Source organism: Neomonachus schauinslandi, chromosome 11 (genome assembly GCF_002201575.2).
Source record: "Neomonachus schauinslandi chromosome 11, ASM220157v2, whole genome shotgun sequence".
NCBI classification, from domain to species: Eukaryota; Metazoa; Chordata; class Mammalia; order Carnivora; family Phocidae; genus Neomonachus; species Neomonachus schauinslandi.
This window is the reverse complement of record NC_058413.1, coordinates 109488133-109508023: the sequence shown is the minus strand read 5'-3', so window position 1 is coordinate 109508023 and position 19891 is coordinate 109488133. Positions and strand designations below refer to the sequence as shown.

Below are 19891 nucleotides of genomic sequence, written 5' to 3'. Positions count from 1 at the left end.
AGAGTAGTAAAAGGAGTTCTGGTATACTTTGAAAGCATCAGGACCAGTAACAATCATAGTTTCGGGTAGTTCTTAACCTTTGCTTTTGTGGGATGGATCCCTTTTAGCACCTGAAGCTCTGAATTCTCTCCTCAGAAAAATATATACATGTACACACAAAATTTTGCAAACAATTTCAGGAAGTTTTCAGATCTTATAAAGTCAACAGGAAGTAGTAAATAAGTAAATCAATAAATTGATTCATGAAATGTACATGTATATACATATGTACATATAAATATAATTACGTATTAGATACAATTGAATGAGTACAAACATAGCTATCATGAAAGTATTTCTGTATCATTCCTGAATCAGAGGTACAATTTTTGTAAAATAGGTAGAAAAGGCAGAATTTTTATAAGGTTATAGGTGTTCAGAAAAGGAGGTGCCTGTGGGTATGTGTTCTTGTGTGTGTTTTTTTTTTTTTTTTTTGTATGGCATCTGGTGGTTTTCCCCTTCATTGGTTTCTAAGGATGGATTTTAGTTATTGCACATCTTCACTCATTTGTCACAAAATCTAATAAATAGGATAAAACATACAAGTTTGTTAATCATCATAGTCACTAAAGAACCATGGAAAGTTAGTTTTTTGTCATATAGAAGTTTATTTCTCTCTCTTTTTTTTTTAGTTTATTTCTCTCTTAAAAGAAGTTAGGTGTTGAAGATATCTGCAATGAGTTCAACTGTAGGAGACCCTTCTTTTAATAATAGCAGTTTTATTTAACAGCTGTGTTTTTTTTTTTTTTTTTTTTTTTAAAGATTTTATTTATTTATTTATTTGAGAAAGAGAATGAGATAGAGAGAGCATGAGAGGGGGGAGGGTCAGAGGGAGAAGCAGACTCCCTGCCGAGCAGGGAGCCCAATGTGGGACTCGATCCTGGGACTCCAGGATCACGACCTGAGCCGAAGGCAGTCGCTTAACCAACTGAGCCACCCAGGCGCCCAAACAGCTGTGTTTTTTTAACTGCCTTTTAATTTTGCGTTTTCTTCTTATGTTTGCATTTGTTGATAATCATGCAGTGACAGCATATTCTCCAGACTAAGAAAACGTGCAGCACACAGCTTAGGAAAAAATAGTGTGAAATTTGAACAAAGGGTCAGAAAAATAGGAGAAAACTGTGAAACTGTACTAAGCAATTTGATAGTTAAACTGAAATTAAGATTCAATAAAAGTTTAATTCACAAATGTTTTCCATCTCTTTTAGTTCCTCTATAGAGTAAGCACTCTAATTTGTTGCGGTCTCTGCCACAGTTAGTGAGGACCAGAGGTGGGCCGTGTAGAAGGATTTGCCATTATGAAACGTAATCCAATGATTCCATATAATGAAGTCATCTCTTTAATTACTTGGATCTTTTAATTGATATTTTGTTCCTTTTTCTTGTTATTATTTTGAGTTAAATATCAACATCTAACACATAAAATCAGTGTAAACTGCCTACAATTAACTTCTACCTCTCAAGGGTCTTGATCTCTCTAGCAATTGAAAATTTTACCTCAAATATGTCAATTTACATATTTTTTTAACATTCCGGTATAGCATTTCTTAAATCATGAAGGTAGAGAGAATGATCCATAGTAGACCGTCTGACAGCAGACACTGTGGTGAGGTCCAACCACAGGCCGGCTGGGGAGCCGCAAGATTCTCACCAGGAATTGGATGTTAGGTGTGCAGTATCACTAAGGAACGGGAAGCTTCAACCATGTTGGTGCGACCCTAAAGCCAGAATGAAGCGGTCAAAGAAGTAATAGGTTATCTACTTGGTGGTTTTGAAAGTGTGTCCAGTGACCACATGAGCTTGCCTGCACGAGTAACACATGGCTACAGTCTCTATCCTTCTCTACGTGACCTCTTGGTTCAAAACCGTGGCCGTGGATCTGAGGGATCTCAATTCTCCAAGCAGTTGTTGTTTTCTCTTTTTCTTTCCCAGATTTGTCTCCTTGTCACTGTCACTCTATGACTTTTTTCTTTTCTTTCCCTCTTTTTGAAGTTAGCTGTTCACCCACAATTGCAGGTGTAGATTAATCATCAAGCTTTGTATGTGTCTTACTGCTAAGTTAACCCCTAGGGAATATCTGAGGGTGGTGGTGTGGGCCACTTACATGAGAATTACTTGGGAAGTTTGTTTTAACAGGTAGATTGCTAAGTTCCCATCCAAGATGTGTGAAATCAGACTGTTGGGGAATGGGGCTTTGAAATTCATATTTTGGGGTGATTCTTTGGCACCCTCAGCGCTGAAAGCATCTGTACTAGAGTTTTGAGAAACTGCAGAGAATTTCTCATTTTGGTATTCTAAATAACATGAAAACTGCATATCAGATTCTCTTTGACAGTTCAAAGTTAGATTTCTTACTTGACTGTAAGCTCAGAATTTAAAAACAAAGAACAAACAAAAGGTATTGTACTACAGGAACAGACTTTAGAAATCATCTATTCACAACTTCACTTAGAGATGTAGTGAGTTCCCGTTGTCATGACCTGGTAAGTGGTAGGCCCAGCGCTATAACCCAGGTTTCTTGAATTATTAAATGTTGGAAGCTATCCCCAAGAATTCACTCTTCTTAAGAATTTTTTTCTCAAATGAGTGTTTTAAACCTAGGAATTTTGTGAATTTGATAACTGTCAGTTTCTCTCGTCCATTTAAAACCAAAAAAAGAAAATAACAAATGTTGTTTATGTTGAGTTTGTGATTTGGTTCCACAGCTACGAGAAAAAGATGTGTTATCATTGGATATCGTGTGTCAGACTTTACACTTCAACAGTTTTGAGCTGTTATTTATGGAATTAGTAAACTCAGGGATATGCAGTCTTAAACTGCAGTCTTAAAATTTTTTCAACAAAACCATTTCTTTAGAAATCCATGAATCTCTAGAGCAATCTGAGATAACTGTTGTGAAATTTTGGTGCAAGTTGTTCTTACTTTTCTGCATCTAGTCAATACCCTGCATGATTCAGAAAAAAGTCTTAAGTCAATTGAATCGACATTTACACAAGTCCTTAAATCTTCCTAGAGGGATTTTGGCTTCCGGGCAAGGCCAGCCCAGCTCAGGAAATAAGGTGTTCCAACAAAAGGATGGTCATTTTCATAGTTTTTAGATGGTGGTAGCAGTTGTCTTTTTCCTCCAGTCATTTCCCATCCAACTCAGAGTACAAAGGTCTCCAAGCCCCTACACACCCTTCTGTCATTGTCTTCTGCACCTCCTTTCCTGGCTCGCTCGGGACAGCACACAGACCACCCTGGCTGCGGGCTTCTGCCTATAAGCCTTTGTGTTTTCTGTTTCCTCTGCCAGCCACTTTGACTCCCTAGACATCTGCATGGCTTACTCTTACCTTCAGGTGACCTTGTCAAGCAGGCCTTTCCTGACTTAAATAAAATAGCAACTTCCCGCAAACCTTCATTTTTCTCCAAAGATTTATATTTCTTTTTTTCTTTAATTTAAATCGGATTAATTAACATATAGAATATTAGTAGTTTCAGGGGTAGAATTTAGTGATTCATCAGTTGCGTATAACACCCAGCATTCATCACATCATGTTCCCTGCTTGATAAGTTCTGTATAGATTTTGGATACTAGCCCTTTATCTGATATGTCATTTGCAAATATCTTCTCCCATTCTGTCAGTTGTCTTTTGGTTTTGTTGACTGTTTCCTTTGCTGTGCAGAAGCTTTTTATCTTGATGAAGTCCCAATAGTTCATTTTTGCCCTTGCTTCCCTTGCCTTTGGCGATGTTTCTAGGAAGAAGTTGCTGTGGCTGAGGTCGAAGAGGTTGCTGCCTGTGTTCTCCTCAAGGATTTTGATGGATTCCTTTCTCACATTTAGGTCTTTCATCCATTTGGAGTCTATTTTTGTGTGTGGTGTAAGGAAATGGTCCAGTTTCATTCTTCTGCCTGCGGCTGTCCAATTTTCCCAATACCATTTGTTGAAGAGACTGTCTTTGTTCCATTGGACATTCTTTCCTGCTTTGTCGAAGATGAGTTGACCATAGAGTTGAGGGTCCATTTCTGGGCTCTCTATTCTGTTCCATTGATCTGTGTGTCTGTTTTTGTGCCAGTACCATGCTGTCTTGATGATGACAGCTTTGTAATAGAGCTGGAAGTCCGGAATTGTGATGCCGCCAGCTTTGCTTTTCTTTTTCAACATTCCTCTGGCTATTCGGGGTCTTTTCTGGTTCCAGACAAATTTTAGGATTATTTGTTCCATTTCTTTGAAAAAAGTGGATGGTATTTTGATAGGGATTGCATTAAATGTGTAGATTGCTCTAGGTAGCATTGACGTCTTCACAATATTTGTTCTTCCTATCCATGAACGTGGAATGTCTTTTCATCTCTTTGTGTCTTCCTCAATTTCTTTCATAAGTGTTCTGTAGTTTCTAGAGAACAGATCCTTCACCTCTCTGGTTAGGTTTATTCCTAGGTATCTTACGGTTTTTGAGGCAATTGTAAATGGGATCAATTCCTTAATTTCTCTTTCTTCTGTCTCATTGTTGGTGTATAGAAATGCAACTGACCTCTGTGCACTGTTTTTATATCCTGCCATGTTGCTGAATTGCTGTATGAGTTCTAGTAATTTTTTGGTGGAGTCTTTTGGGTTTTCCACATAGAGTATGAATGTCATCTGCAAAGAGTGAGAGTTTGACTTCTTCTTTGCCGATTTGGATGCCTTTTATTTCTTTTTGTTATCTGATTGCTGTGGCTAGGACTTCCAATACTATGTTGAATAGCAGTGGTGATAGTGGACATCCCTGCCGTGTTCCTGACCTTAGGGGGAAAGCTCTCAGTTTTTCCCCATTGAGAATGATATTCACTGTGTGTTTTTCCTAGATGGCTTTTATGATCTTGAGGTATGTACCCTCTATGCCTATACTCTGAAGAGTTTTGATCAAGAAAGGATGCTGTACTTTGTCAAAAGCTTTTTCTGCATCTATTGAGAGGATCATATGATTCTTGTTCTTTCTTTTGTTAATGTATTGTATCACATTGATTGATTTGCGGATGTTGAACAACCCTTGCAGCCCAGGAATAAATCCCACTTGGTCGTGGTGAATAATCCTTTTCCTATTAGCTAGTATCTTAGTGAGAATTTTTCCATCCCCGTTCTTCAGGGATATTGGTTTGTAATTCTCCTTTTTGGTGGGATTTTTGTCTGGTTTTGGGATCAAGGTAATGCTGGCCTCATAGAATGAGTTTGGAAGTTTTCCTTCAAGATTTATATTTCTATAGGACTTGTGTGTGTTTCTTTAGTTCTGAAATTTTCACTGTCTTTTCAAAATAGTCTTTCATCTATATGTTATATGTATAAGGACTATACGTATAACATTAATACATATATAAAACATTAAAAGCATGACGATAAAATGAAACTCATGAACCAATAACAAAGAACAATGATATTACCAGTAACTTGAATCAATTTCCATGATTGTTCTGTTCCTCTCCCATTCTGCTAAAGGAGCCAACATTCTCTTTTGTTTTAAACTTTTTTAATTATACTTTTTTAGTAGTTGTAATACATGCATGCATTCACACACACACACTTGTTCCTAAAAGTATATTGCTTCATTTTGCTAATTTTTAAATTGATGAAACAGTGTATTGCATGTGGTGTTCTAGGACTTGGAATCTCACTTTACATTATTTTTCTAATATCTGTTTATGTTACTGGTTTAGCTGTAGTTTCATTATTTTTGCTTTATAATATTTCATTATATGTTATATAAATAAAACTTCATATTTTTAGCTATGACAAACAATTCAGTATGTCCGTTTGTGTACATGTCACATGGTATGTCTGAGCAGGATTTTCTCTAGGGTATGTATCTACGAATAGAATTGGGTCAGAATGTTTTTAGTGGTTGTAGTACTTCACATTTTCACCAGAAGATTGTAGTATCTACATCCTTTAATTCCCACCAGTAGGTTGTATTTTTGAATGCCTTCATACTTGTTAATCTAGTTGGGTTAACATCGTATCTCATTGGTATTTTTTATTACTGAGATTGAACATCCTTCTATATACTTACGGGGCATCCCTGATGTTTAATTGGAGGGACAGCAGTGAGACAGGTGGGGCTGCAGTGCAGGGAGAGAAGGGGGAGGGCTGGTGGGATGTGAGGCCAGGAGGCAGCAGGGGCCAAGGTGGGCCTGAGAGTGGGGAGCCTAGAGAGTGGGCCATGGTGAGTACAGGGCCATCTGGCAGCAGTGACCGCAGGGGGGAGGGACTGGGAGCAAAGACAAGGTAGGGAACAGCTGCAGGGGCCTTCATCCTGCTCAGAAACGTAGCACATTTGGGGAGGAGGTTCTTACTGATCAAGTTCCTTACTAGCGGTAATTCTCTATAAAAAGATTTTCTATTAAAGTAACATAGTTGTTTTTCTGTAAGAGCTATATATTTTTAAGTGCTAGTTACATATTCAGTTACTTTTTTTCCTAAACATGCTTTGAAGTTCCAGAACTTGATTATTTCTTCAGACCCAGTAGCAGTTTCATAGCAAAGTTCCTGAAAGGAGTTTTGTTTATTCCTAATGATGGTTTTTCTACTGCCGAAGATTTGAGGATTAATGGCTCGTATAATTTGAGCCGTGATGCGCCGCTTGGCTGTTAGGAGCTCTGCAGCTGTGGTTGATGGCTCTCAGCAGGTGCACTGATCCTGACTCACGGGCTTTTCCTCAGTTACTGCAGAAGTCACATGGTCCTGCTGCATTTATTTTGTGAAATCAGGAAGCTGAAGATGCTCCTCTGTCTCTCATACCCTTCTATGGGAATATATTTACTGGAATTTCAGGAACATGTTTGTTAGCTACAACTTTGCCATCGCACCATCAGCAGCAAGAGGTGCTGTGTACTTTGGTTTGCAGAGTATCAACCTCGGGTTTCTATGCGTAGGCCAGTCTGAATTTGAATACTTGCCGCTTTTCAAGTTCTAAGACCATTTAAGACAAAAGCAAAAGAATGGGAAGTCCTTATCAGTCTGTTTAATTTTGTAACATACACGATGATTTTATATTTATTAGTTTACAAGGAAACACTAAGTTCACTAATATTATGAACTTGATACTTTACTTTTCTGTGTTATCATTTAGTAAGAAATAAAAATGTCTCTTAGTTTGAAAAGTGGCTGTTAAAGGGAAACCAGCATTTATCTTTGCTTTGTGAATGAGATTTCATGATAATGAAAGGAAAATTGATGGAAGAATGTTCTTCTTTACTGAATAATTCTCAACAATAAACAGAAGGATGGCAGAATTTGAAAAATCACTTTTACAAATCCTAATAAAGTAATTGATTCATATAACTTGTTACTGAAATTTGAAACCATGAAGCTGAAGGTTGATGGGGAAGTTTGCAAGAGGGGATCAGCTGTTGCTCCCTGCGCCCAGTGAGGAGTCTTCATATCAGAGAGAGGGGTTGTACAGACGCTGGGTGCCTTTGATGTGAGGCCATCAAAAGTACATTTTCCAAAGACCCCTTTTAAAAAAAGTGAACTTGAACCCAGTCGAGATTTTAGAACTACTTTTTGGTTAACAGGAATCACAGGGGGTAAGGAACAAATTAAGAAACACCAGTGGATCCAGAATGTGGAACATTTTGCAAGATAATGGACTCCGTTTTATCAATAATGTTAAAGACATGCAAAAATGGAAGCTCCGAGAAACTGATCTATACTGGAGGGACTTAAAATACATCACAACTGCATGACCTTTCAAGCAGCCTGTTTCCACCAAATGTTGAGCCCATCAGGAAAATTTAAATAAGTGTGGGATGTTATAGGACACAGATGAATTTTTTAGCTAGTGTTTGTACTGACCCTAACGTCCATGTTTTCACTTTTCCTGGTTATCCTCTGAACTTCTTAACCTTTTTTTTTTTAAATTATAATTGCATACAGTATCCTATTAGTTTGATGTGTACACAACCTAGTGATGTGACATTTGTGTAATTGCAAACTGATCATCATAAGTCAATACAAAATTAATACAGTGTGACTGACTATAGATCCCATGCTGTATATTACATCCCCAACACTTACTTATAACTGGAGGTTTGTACCTCTTCATCTCCATCACCCATTTTTGTCCACCCTCACCCTCCCACGCAGCCACCACTCTGTTCTCTGTATCTTTGAATCTGGGTTTTGTTCTGTTTTGTTTTTTAGATTCCACATGCATAGGAAATCATGCAGTATTTGTCCTTCTCTGACTTATTTCACTTAGCATAACACCCTCAAGGTCCATGTATGTTGACTCAATGGCTGTCATTCTTTATGGCTTAGTATTCCATTGTATATATGTGTGTGTGTGTATATATATATGTATATATTCCATATGTATTATGGTACATACATAGCACACATACATATAAACACCATGTTTTTCTTTAGCATTCGTCTATCAGTGGCTATTTAAGTTGTCTCCACATCTTGGCTGTTGTACATGCTGCGGTGAATGTGGAGGTGCATTTATCTTTTCCAATCAGTGTTTTTATTTTCTTGGAGTAGATATCCAGACATGGAATTGCTGGATCATAAGGTAGTTCTATTTCTCACGTTTTGAGGAACCTCCATACTGTTTTCCAGAGTGGCTGCCCCAGGGTCCATTCTGCCCAGCAGTGCACGAGGGCTCCCCTTTCTTCACATCCTTTCCAGCATTAGTTATTTCTTGTCTTTGTGACAATAGCCATTCTGACAGCCGTGAGGTGGTAGCTCATTGTGGTTTTGATTTGCGTTTCCCTGATGATGAGTGATGTGGAGCATCTTTTCATGTGTCTGTCGGTCATTCGTGTGTCTTTGGAAAAATGTCTCTTCAGGTCCTCTGCTCAATTTTAAATCGAGTTGTTTGGCTTTTGGTGTTGAGTTTTATGAGTTCTCCCTATGTTTTGGATACCAACCCTTTACCAGAGATAAGGTTTACAAATATCTTCTCCCATTCAGTAGGTTCCTTTTCATTTTGTTGATGGTTTCCTTCACTATGCAAAAGCTTTTTAGTTTCATGTGGTCCCATTTGTTTATTTTTGCTTTTGCTGTTGTCAGATTCAAAAAACCGTCACTAAGACCATGTCAAAGAGCTTACAGCCTATGTTTTCTTGTAGGAATTTTATGGTTTCAGGTTTTACATTCAAGTCTTGAATCCATTTTGTGTTACTTCTTGTGTGCAGGATAAGATAGTGGTCATTTCGTCATTTCATTGTTTTCCATTTTAATGTGTAATTTTCCAGCACTGTTTACTGAGGAGGCTGTCCTTCCTCCGTTTTGTATCCTCGCCTCCTTCCTTGTAAATTAATTAACCATGTATGTGTGCATTGATCTTTGGCCTCTCCATTCTGTTCCATTGATCTATAAGTCTGTTTATGAGCGTACCATACTATTTTGATTACTACAGCTTTATGGTATAGTTTGAAATCAGAAAGCATGAAACCTGCAGCTTTATTCTTCTTTTCAAGATTGCTTTCACTATTGAGGGTTATTTGTAGTTCCATATCTTTTCAAGATTGCTTTCACTATTGAGGGTTATTTGTAGTTCCATACAAATTTTAGGACTATTTGTTCTAGTTCTGTGAAAACTGCCATTGGAGTTTTTATAGATACTGCATTGAATCTGTAGGTTGCTTTGGGTGGTATGGACATTTTAACAATATTTGTTCTTCTAGTCTGTGAGGATAGAATGTCTTTCCATTTATTTGTGTCTTCTTCAGTTTCTTTCATCAGTATAATTTTCAGTGTATAGTGTATTTCGTCTCCTTAATTATATGTACTCCTAGGTACTTTGTTTTGACCCACTTACAATTTCTCTTTCTGATGTTGCATTATTTGTGTATAGAAACACTACAGATTTCTGTATGTTGATACTGTGTCTGTGACTTTACTGAATTCACATATCAGATCTAACACTTTTTTTTGTTAATTCTTTAGTTTTCCATATATGGTGTCATGTCATCATCAAATCGTGATACTTTTACTACTTTCTGATTTGGATACATTTTTTTTTTTCTTGCCTAATTGCTGTGGTTAAGTCTTCCGATCTTGTGCCTTGTCTTATTACTGTTCTTAGGGGAACCCCTTTCATCTTTTCATCATCAGTGTGATGTTAGCTGTAGGACTGTCATATATGGGCTTTATTATGTTGACATGTTTCTTTTATACCCACTCTCTTGAGAGTTTTTTTTTTTTTTTAATCAGATAGAGGTGTTGAATTTTGTCAAATGCTTTTTCTACATCTATTGAGATGATTATAGGATTTTTAACTTTCATTTAGTTATGTGATGTCCCACATTAATTTGCAGATGTTGAATCATCATTGAACTCCTGGCATAAACCCCACTTTATCATGATTTATCATCCTTTTAATGTATTGTTGGATTTGGTTTGTCAGTATTTTATTGAGGATTTTTGCATCTATGTTTATCAGTGATAATTGGCCTGTAATTCTTCTGTAGTGTTCTTGTCTGTTTTTGGTATCAGGGTAAAGCTGGCTTTGCAAAGTATGTTTAGAAGCCTTCGGTCCCCTTCAGTTTTTTGGAAGAGTTTGACGATCGTTATTAATATCTTCTTTGAATGTTTGGTAGATTGATCGGCTACCTATATATTTTTCTACTGAGATTGTTACATATTTTTGTTACTAATTAGTATCATCTTTTCAGTTTAAAGAGATTTTTTTTTAACATTTATTATACAGCCAATTTAGTGGTGAACTTCTTAGTTTTGGCTTATCTAGAAAACTCTTTTTCTGTCATTCAGTTCTTAATGATAACATTGCCAGACAGAGTGTTCTTGGTTGGAAGTTTATTTTCCATTTAGCACTCTGCGTATGTCATGCCACTCTCATCTGGCCGCGAGGTTTCTGCAAAAAAGTTGCTGATAGCCTCCTGGCCACAGCTACACTACACGGTTCCCTCGTTTGTGACACATTGTTTGTCTCTTGGTGCTCTTAGGGCTCTGTTTACCCTTGACTTTTACCATTTTAATTATAATATGTCTTGGTTTCATCTTATTTGGAACTCACTGGCTTTCCTGGACCTGGATGTCTGTTTCCTTGCCCAGATTAGGGAAGTTTTTATCTATTATTTTTTCAAATGAGCTTTTGCCCCTTTATCTCTCTCTTCTGCTTCTGGGACCCCTATAATATGTATATTAGTCTGCTGGATGTTGGCCTCTAGGTTCATTAAGGTATATTCACTTCTTTTAATTCTTTTTTCTTTTTGTTGCTATATCTGGGAGAATTCCATTGCTTTGTCTTCCAGCTCTGTGGTCTGTTCTTTTGCTTTATCCAGTCTGCTGTTAAACTTCTGTAGTGTATTTCTAGTGCAGTTATCGTATTCTTCATCTCTGTGACTTGTGTTTGGTACTTTCTTATATTTTTTATGTCTTCATTGAAGTTCTCATTGTGTTCATCCCTTCTTTGCCAGAGTTTCTATCATCCTTGTGACCATACTTTGAACTCTTCATTAGCTACATACTTAGCTTTGTTTCATTAAGCTCTTTTTCTGAAGTTTTGTCTTGTTCCTTCATTTGGAACATATTCCTCTGTGTCCTCATTTTGCCTGATGGTCCATGTGTGTTTCCCTGTGCTAGGTGAAACACCTCCTCTCCCATTCTTAAAGGAGTCGCCTTACGTAGGAGATGACTGGTGGGTCCCAGGAGCACAACCCCCGGTGGGCATGAGGGCCCGTGCTCCAGGGGAATTTGTGGGCTTCATGTGCCCCTCAACTGTGGTGCAGCCCTGGATGCCGTGCGATGGGGGTGGGACACTCGCCCAGCTGATGATCCATCGAGGCCGAGGGGTGGGGGGAGGTAACAAGAGAAGCATGTTCTCCCAGCAGGCTGTGCTCTGGCTGTGTTGGGGCTGTGGGGGGGCTTGCCTGGCCATTTGATGCGGGGCTGTGGTGCCTGGGGCAGGACCCTCATTCTCTTACTGTTAAGCGGCTGCAGCACACTGGGGTGGGGCATGCCATGCGGGGCTAATGGGTTAGAGAATGATTGCCAGCATTGCACCTGCCAAGTGTAGGCATTAGCAAGGTAGAAAGAGACTGCAGAAATGATGGCCACCGGTGCTTCTGTCCCTGGGAAGAGTCCCCACAGGTTCCTGTCTTTCTAGTGGTCAGTTTAAGATTAGTAAGTCGGTCTCCTTTACCAGTTGTCCAGTTACTTTTCAAGCTGCTGCCTTTGCACTTGGTCTGGGGTGAGTGTGTGTGTGTGTGTGTGTGTGTGTGTGTGTGTGTGTGTGTGAGTGAGAGAGAGAGAGAGTTCTTTAAGAGCAGGTCCTCTGTTCCATACAGTTGTGTTTCTTCTGCTCATACTCTTCATTGCTCAGTCAGTTAAGCATCCGACTCTTGATTTTGGCTCAGGTCATGATCTTAGGCTTGTGAGATCGAGCCCCACGTCGGGCTGTGTGCTCAGCAGGGAGTCTGCTTTGGATTTTCTCTCTCTCCCTCTATCTCTTCACCCCCAGCTCTCTCTCAAATAAAATCTTAATAATAAAATAAAATCTTAAAAAATTCATTAGATAATATTATTTTTTAACTTCAGCTCAAGTATTACGTCCTTTTTCAACAGTTACTGGGAGCCCTTAAAATGTTACTTAGTCAATACTCTCATCCCCTACCCCTGAACATCTCCATGCTCCCACTGGGTGCTGGGCCAAGTACAGTGTGTTTAGCTGTGTCATGTAACATATCTGGACGTAACAAAGCATATTTATCTTCCCAAATACTGCAGAAAGGAAGCAGTACACTAACACATTAGAGTAGGATATAGAAAAATGTCCAGTTTATCTTTATGTTAACAAAGAGGGAGAAAAACCCCTTTTCTATATCTCTCATGTCTTTTGATAAAAACGTTACACCACTCACACACAAGACCATCTCTGTGAGATGAGATTTCACTATGAATTTTGGGGGGATGCAGACATTCAGTCCATAACATACCCTAAAGAAGTTTTCTGTTATTCTTGATGATTTAGTATGTGCTCCACAGTAGACCATCCCAAAACTTTGTGACTTGAAACAGTAATATTTTATGATTTTATTTATTTATTTTTTAATGATTCTGAGGGTTGGCTGGGTTATTTCTTTTTGTTTTCATCTTCGGTTTCACACGTGAGGCTGCCTTCATTAGGAGAGTTGACAGGGCTGGAGGGCTCAAGACGGCCTTCCCATGTTTGCAGATGACGCTGGCTTTTGGCTGGAGTGAACTGGTTTTCACCGACCTTGTCTTTCATCTTTCAGAAGGTTGCAGGCTGTTTCAGGGTTCCAGGGCCAGAATAGGAACTGGTAATTCTCTTAGGGTGTTAATTTATTTCATCTCTTTGACAGTCCATTTTCTCATTGGTAAATTGGGAGTGTTTGTTTTCAAAATCTATTTTCCTTCTCATTCTAAGAAGGATTACACCAGAGGTGACTTAAAAGATATTAAGTAATCTATTGGAGTAAAATCAGTAGTTGAGGAAATCAGCCAAAGAGAAAATGAGGAAAGGAAAAGAAAAGAAAAGTAGGGAAACAGTTTATGCCAAAAGAAGACAAAACAGACAACAAAGTTCATGCTCTAAAGTTCTATAAAGTCTGGGCACCTGGGTGGCTCAGTTGGTTAAGCGTCTACCTTTGACGCAGGTCATGATCTCGGGGTCCTGGAATCGAGTCACGCGTCGGGCTCCCTGCTCAGCGGGGAGTCTGCTTCTCCCTCTCCCTCTGCTGCTCCCCCTGCTTGTGCTTGCTCTCTCTGACAAATAAATAAGTAAAATGTTCTATAAAGTCAGTATTGTTTGGTCAGAAATTCTTCTGTGTGCTTCATAATATCCAAAGGAAAATACAATTCACTGTAAGATTTAGTGTCTTAAAATAGACACACGCACTGCTCAGGAGAAGCATAGGTATTCCTCAGATGCAGCTCATTGTTCGTGGAAGGAGGACAGTGGAGCAGGGGTGGTGGCATCGTCTGTAGCTCTCCTGCAGCCGCATGGGCGTCCCAGAGCGGGGAAGGGCACGGGCGTCCCAGAGCGCGGGCGCCCCGTGGCATGGAGCCGGCATCCGGTGCTGTTCAGTATGGACAGAGCAGGGAAGAAGTGATGCAAATGTCTGTTCATGGAAAATCTCATCCCTTTTGATACCATTTTAAAGGAATACTATTGAATAAAGTAGTTTTTAATTGGTTTAAAATATGGATAATGGAAAGATATCTTACTACCTTTGCTTTGTAAAAAGATACATATGTAAGATTTTATACAAACAAGAGATGGTCCATCCTTTCAAGTTATAACTTTGTCCTTATTGTAAAAATAAATGGATTAGATATTTGAACTCCCTTTTTATTCATCTGTTTATTAAAGTTTATAATATACTATGGTAGTGTTATTAAGAAAAGCACACTTCACATATTATTTTTGCAAGGCAGAAAACACGACCTTTTGGGGCTGGTAAATATTTTATTCTTAAAATAGTTTTTTACATCATGTAAAAAAATTTTTTTAATCTTTTTTCCTTTAGACATCCCTTTGCATTCTTATTTGTTTTCTGTCATGTTTGATAAGTTTAAAACACAAATAAGTGATAGCAGATGTTACCAGAGTTAAAATAGTACTTCTTCTGACTACCAACTAGTGATGTTTTTTGGTGTAGCGAGGCTGATAAATTAGGTGCTGTTGTAAGGTTCAGCTAGAGCAAATGAAAATAATTTATCAGAAAAACAAAGAAAATGAAACACTGAATCACCACGAGTTTTTCAAGATTGGAGAATCAATCAAAAGCTCTAGAAGTAACTTGAGTTTTACAGTGAGATTGTGGATGTTTAACAATCAAGTAGTGTGTTCATTTTGAAAGATTTATAGCCCTTATTTTGTTACGAACTTGACTAATACAAGGATCCAACAAAATATGAAATATAGCCCAATCTGTTAAAAAAGGAAAAACAATTTACATCTTTCAAAAAATAAAACAGAAATTGAGTCAACATGCTGCAAAGGTTGATGTTTAAAATACTAGCTTAGGAAAACACAGGCCTGTTGTTGTGGGTTTACTTTATGTCAGGCAAGCGAGGAGATTTCACGTTTCATTGAAACATTTGTGAAGGTGAGTCAGTGGATCCCTCACTGATTGATACACAGACCCCAGTCTCTGCAGTCCAGTGCTGAGCATCCTCTGGTCTAGCTGCCTCCCTCTTGGCAGATGATTAACAAGTGAGTTCCTGACGTGGAAGTCATTAAGGACTGCCTGAGAAGACAGAAGTGAGGGGAGGGGTTCTGGTGAGCAGGGTGATAGCGAAGCTGGTCAGGAGGAAGTCACAGAGGGGACGCTCTGTGGAGGGGGGAGTCATTGTGCACCTTACCTCGTTCTAACCAGTCCGTCCACATGTCGTTCGTTGGACTTGAAGCGTAGAGGGAACATTTACATGACAACTAAAAATACAGAGCCTTAAGACTTAGATTTATGATAATTTGTGACAACAGTTACTTAGAACTGTTTTACTATTTTTTGTAGTTTGGTATGGCTATGTACTATCTTTCCTACCATTTCTTCTTTTCAGAAAAACTATCTTTAATTAATCAGTGTTTGGAAATTACAAAGTTTAAGTAAGTCAAACCGAAAAATATTTTGGGTTTCAGACATGAGCATACAGAGACACTAAGAGATCATTAATAATAGATAACTGGAGCTTTTTGACTAGAGAAGCCGCTTCTCAAATAAGAGCCATTTATAACATGTAGTTTTTATAATGGTTTCTCTAACTTTTAAGTTCTCTTATTTTTTAACTAAATCAACTAAATGTTAAGCCAATTGAAGAGATAATGGGATTAAAACTTGCTTATATTTGGTCTTTACTTTTATAAAGTCAGTATAGTTATTTTTGTATACTTACTGTTTCTTCATTTTTTGCTACTTCCTATTTTCTTCATTCAGGTGATTTCACAGTTGAGGATCTTGGGCAGATCAGCAACAGCTGGTTGCAAATTTGATAGAGAAATCTGGTCTAATGAGCTGTCCCCTGTCCTCAATTTCTGGAAGAAACTAAACCAGGTTAGTACTGGAATATTATTCCAGTTGTTTCCCCTTTTTCCTCCCTATCCATTTTTTTTTTCCAGTTTTCTCCCTAGATTGTCCCTATTGGTTAAACTGTGCACTGATCTGTCCTTACTGTGTACCGGTTTCCTGGAAGGAGGAGGACAGAATAGTAGACGCAGATGATGAGCCTGAGAAGCAGGGTGGGACCGGGGGCAGCGTGCTCGCTCGTCTGCACCTGCTGGACGTTCCTGTGTCCACTGCTTGCCTTCTCTCTCCTCTTCCTGTAAAGTCAACAACTGCTATTAAAAGTGGCATTTTTCAAAGGACTCAAGGTGCTGAGCAAAAACCGTTGGTCAGTTGGAAATTGGCGTGGTTTTGGTATTGTAGAGTAGTTGCTTGCTCACTAGGCAAAGCCATTGGAGTATTGTGATTCTATTCTTGGTGAATAGCGGTTTATTCTCTGGATTTAAAAAATATAACTATGCAGTTCATCCATTTAGTAATACTGTAAAAATGCCTGTATATCAGATCTAACCTTCTAAAATAAGGGAAGTCAAATAAAGCTAATTTCAGAACCTGTGAAAAAGGTTAAAACCTTCTAAAAACTCAAAGTCCTCAAACCTTACAGTATTGTAATTTTGAGTTATTAGGACAGTCTCAACAATTGGTGATTGTCAGGAGTCTGGATAAGCACTGATCCCAGCTAACTGGAATCACTGCTTTTATTCAGATCATCACATTGATAAAGCTTGATATAGTCAGTTTGAGGAGAAATTCACATTGAGAAATACCACTTTCGCTGGTATCCTAAGCCCTGTTCCCCACTCTGCCCACAAGTAAGCACTTTATACGCGTTCTTGACTGTGATCCAGTCTTTGTACCAATTCATAGTGAAGTTACTCTCCTTCCCTCTGTGCTTAAACCAGCCATTGTTTTTCTTTAAATTAATAACCAAATTTATGCACATTTTAATTTTCTCTTTTAGCAGTTAATTTTTTATCTTGATGTATGGTAGTACTCTCCTTGTCAACATGCAGCTTCTTGTCAGTTTCCAACTCGGTTTCCTTCTTTTTTTTTTTTTTTTTAAAGATTTTATTTATTTATTTGAGAGAGAGAGAATGAGAGACAGAGAGCAGGAGAGGGAGGAGGGTCAAAGGGAGAAGCAGACTCCCTGCCGAGCAGGGAGCCCGATGCGGGACTCGATCCTGGGACTCCAGGATCATGACCTGAGCCGAAGGCAGTCGCTTAACCAACTGAGCCACCCAGGTGCCCACTCGGTTTCCTTCTTAATATGTCATTGGCTATTTTGAATTTTCTGTTGATTTTTGGGGCCATGCAATCCTTAAAATATGTACACATATGCAAACACATATATATTCAAATGTATGCATATTATATCATATTATGAAATAGCTATTTATTCTGAGATTAATAATGTAAACTCATTCTCAAAGGCTTCACTTAGAGACTAAAATAAAATGATTGGAATTACTACATTTATCCCCTACTAAATTGCAAAAATATTATAAAAGTAATCCTAATTATTGCAAAGATCTCATCTTACGTTTTAGAGACATAATCCACATATCTGCTGGAGACTTAACTTCCTTCCCTCTGAAGTATAAGTGAACTTCTTTGACACATTTTTCAAGTTTGAGTAAGATTGAAGTCTACTCCATGATTTTGTCACCTTACTTTCTTACAATTTTCTTGGTCTCTAACTGAATTTGTGCTGGTTACATTTTTATCTCACCTGCGATCTGGCCGGTAGGTGCAACTTCTGTGTGTGTGTCACACAAGAAGTCCAGCCCTATTATTTTGTAGCGACGGAAAGGAAAGGTATCTTTTCTCTTTTACCCTTTGAGATTCTCAGCTGGGTCTGCTACAGAAGACAGATTAACAAGACAAAAGCATACAAACGTATTGAACACAAGTTTTGTGTGACACGGGAACCTTCATAAGGAAATGAAGGCCTGAAAACGTGGTTAAACCTGAGTATTTTTATGCCAGGTTTGATGAAGAGTGCAGAGTTGTGACCAAATAGGACAGGACAAAAGGGGTTCGAGCCCCAGATGGTAAACTGGGGAACACTTCGCAAGCCTGTTGTATGAATAGATACCACAGCTTTGGGTAATTCTCAAAGTTCTTGGTGTTGGCTCTTGGCACCATGCAACATTTTCTGGAATATGCTGTTTGGTCTTCCCTCCCGACCTGCTTCCCCACCCCCGTTCTGGGGACACATACTCAGACTTCCTTTGTAACTCTGGAGAAGTCTTTTCAGTTACTACGTAGAGAGGACCACAGAAGTGACTTCAAAGGTCTGTATGAGTTGTTTACCTTGTAAGGCCCAACCCAGTATTAGAAATTCAAATTAATTCTCTTTCCCAAACCCTCGTTTTTCTCCTTTGGGCTGTAGGCATGGCCTGTTAATAGCTCTCTGATGTTGGATTCATGCCACAGCACGCCCCTCACGGCCCCCGTCCCGCACATGGCGCTCAGTGTGGGGGCAGCAGAGCAGACTAAAGTATATGATGCTGAAATCATTTATTTTAGGCTAAGCACCCTGGGGAGAAGTCCCATTGTTAAGCTCAGTAAGCTCTTCAAGTGAGGCGTTAACGCGGAAGACTCCACGGTGCAGCGGGTGGATCCCAGCAGGGGTGAGATGTCGATCCTGGGTTAGGTCTTCACACCCACTGGCGTGTGGCTGCTTCGGCATTCACTGTTCCGACTGCAGCTGGTGGGTGTCGTGCTCAGATTACGCCCGGCAGCTGTGTCTTTCAGTTCATCCCGCACACTCTTCTGAATTACCTCTGTGAATCAACTAGAATGCCACCTTCTTAGCGCAGCCATGTGTGGTCTCTTCTCGGGCTGCTGGCGGTCCCCATACTGACCTCCTGGTACTGCGTGGCCTGTTTCTTTATGCCAGGGTACTTGCTGGGGCTATCTTGGGTTGGTTGGGTTGGTTTACAACATGCCAGGCACTTTGGAACTTTTGTATCTGCTCTTGTGATTCCCTTTGCATAGATTCTCCTTGCTTTCTGTTCAGTTGGATAACTTTTGTTTAGAAACCTAACTAGTCTAATACAAATACCACTGATCTCTCTAGCTTTGCAGAGCTACACATTGCGCACACTGTGGTAATATAGACGAGCATACTATCATCCTGTCCTTAAACTCAAAAAAATATTTAGCACGTGGATTCACAGAAATGACGCATCTAAGGAAGGATCACTCTAGCTCTGTTTTCACCATTTATTACATGAGCCCCTTTTTAGTCATCTCCTACAATTTTCCTCATTTTTGCAATTTCATAGTTATTTCTTTATACAGAGCAACATAGGAATGAAGGAATTTTCTAATTGAAAAAGATTGTAATTTCTTTCCCAGGATAAAACTCTCAGTTACTATTATGTTGTGTTTTCAATATAAACATGTTTTAAGCATGAGATGATTTGTCCATTTGTCTTGGGATATGTCATTATTGGGACATAACTGTTTTTCCTTCCTGTTCAAGGATGAGTAAATGCAATTTGTTACAAGTCCCCACTGGATGGAATCTTTATGTCCTGTTGGCACTGACTCTCTCTCCTCTGGGGAGGCCTGAGAAGAAACTTTGTGCAGAGGCTCCCAAGAGCTGCTCAGACAGGGGGACCGTGAGGCTCTTCGTCACCCCCCTCGGCCCCACCCCAGCCATTGCACTTGGTTCTGGACCGAGGGCCCTGCTGTCCACTGGCAGGACCCGGCTCGTCACTCACCTAACACAGGATGAGAAGGTGGCTTCTGGAGCCAGACTGCTGGGCTCAGATCCCAGCGCTCGTACTTCGTAGCTGTGTAGCGTAGGAAAATTACTCACCTTCTCTGTGTCTTT

General features: G+C 39.2%; 1 protein-coding gene across 2 annotated transcripts in view; it reads left to right on the top strand.

Annotated features, from left to right (window-relative positions):
• Positions 1 to 19891, top strand: part of DYNC2H1 (dynein cytoplasmic 2 heavy chain 1) — a 301460-nt gene that overhangs the window by 206460 nt on the left and 75109 nt on the right. For both annotated transcript variants that reach the window (XM_021696303.1, XM_021696302.1), the window contains one exon: positions 15922 to 16038. In XM_021696303.1, coding sequence (XP_021551978.1) covers positions 15922 to 16038 — 117 coding nt within the window. The remainder of the gene's footprint in view (positions 1 to 15921; positions 16039 to 19891) is intronic.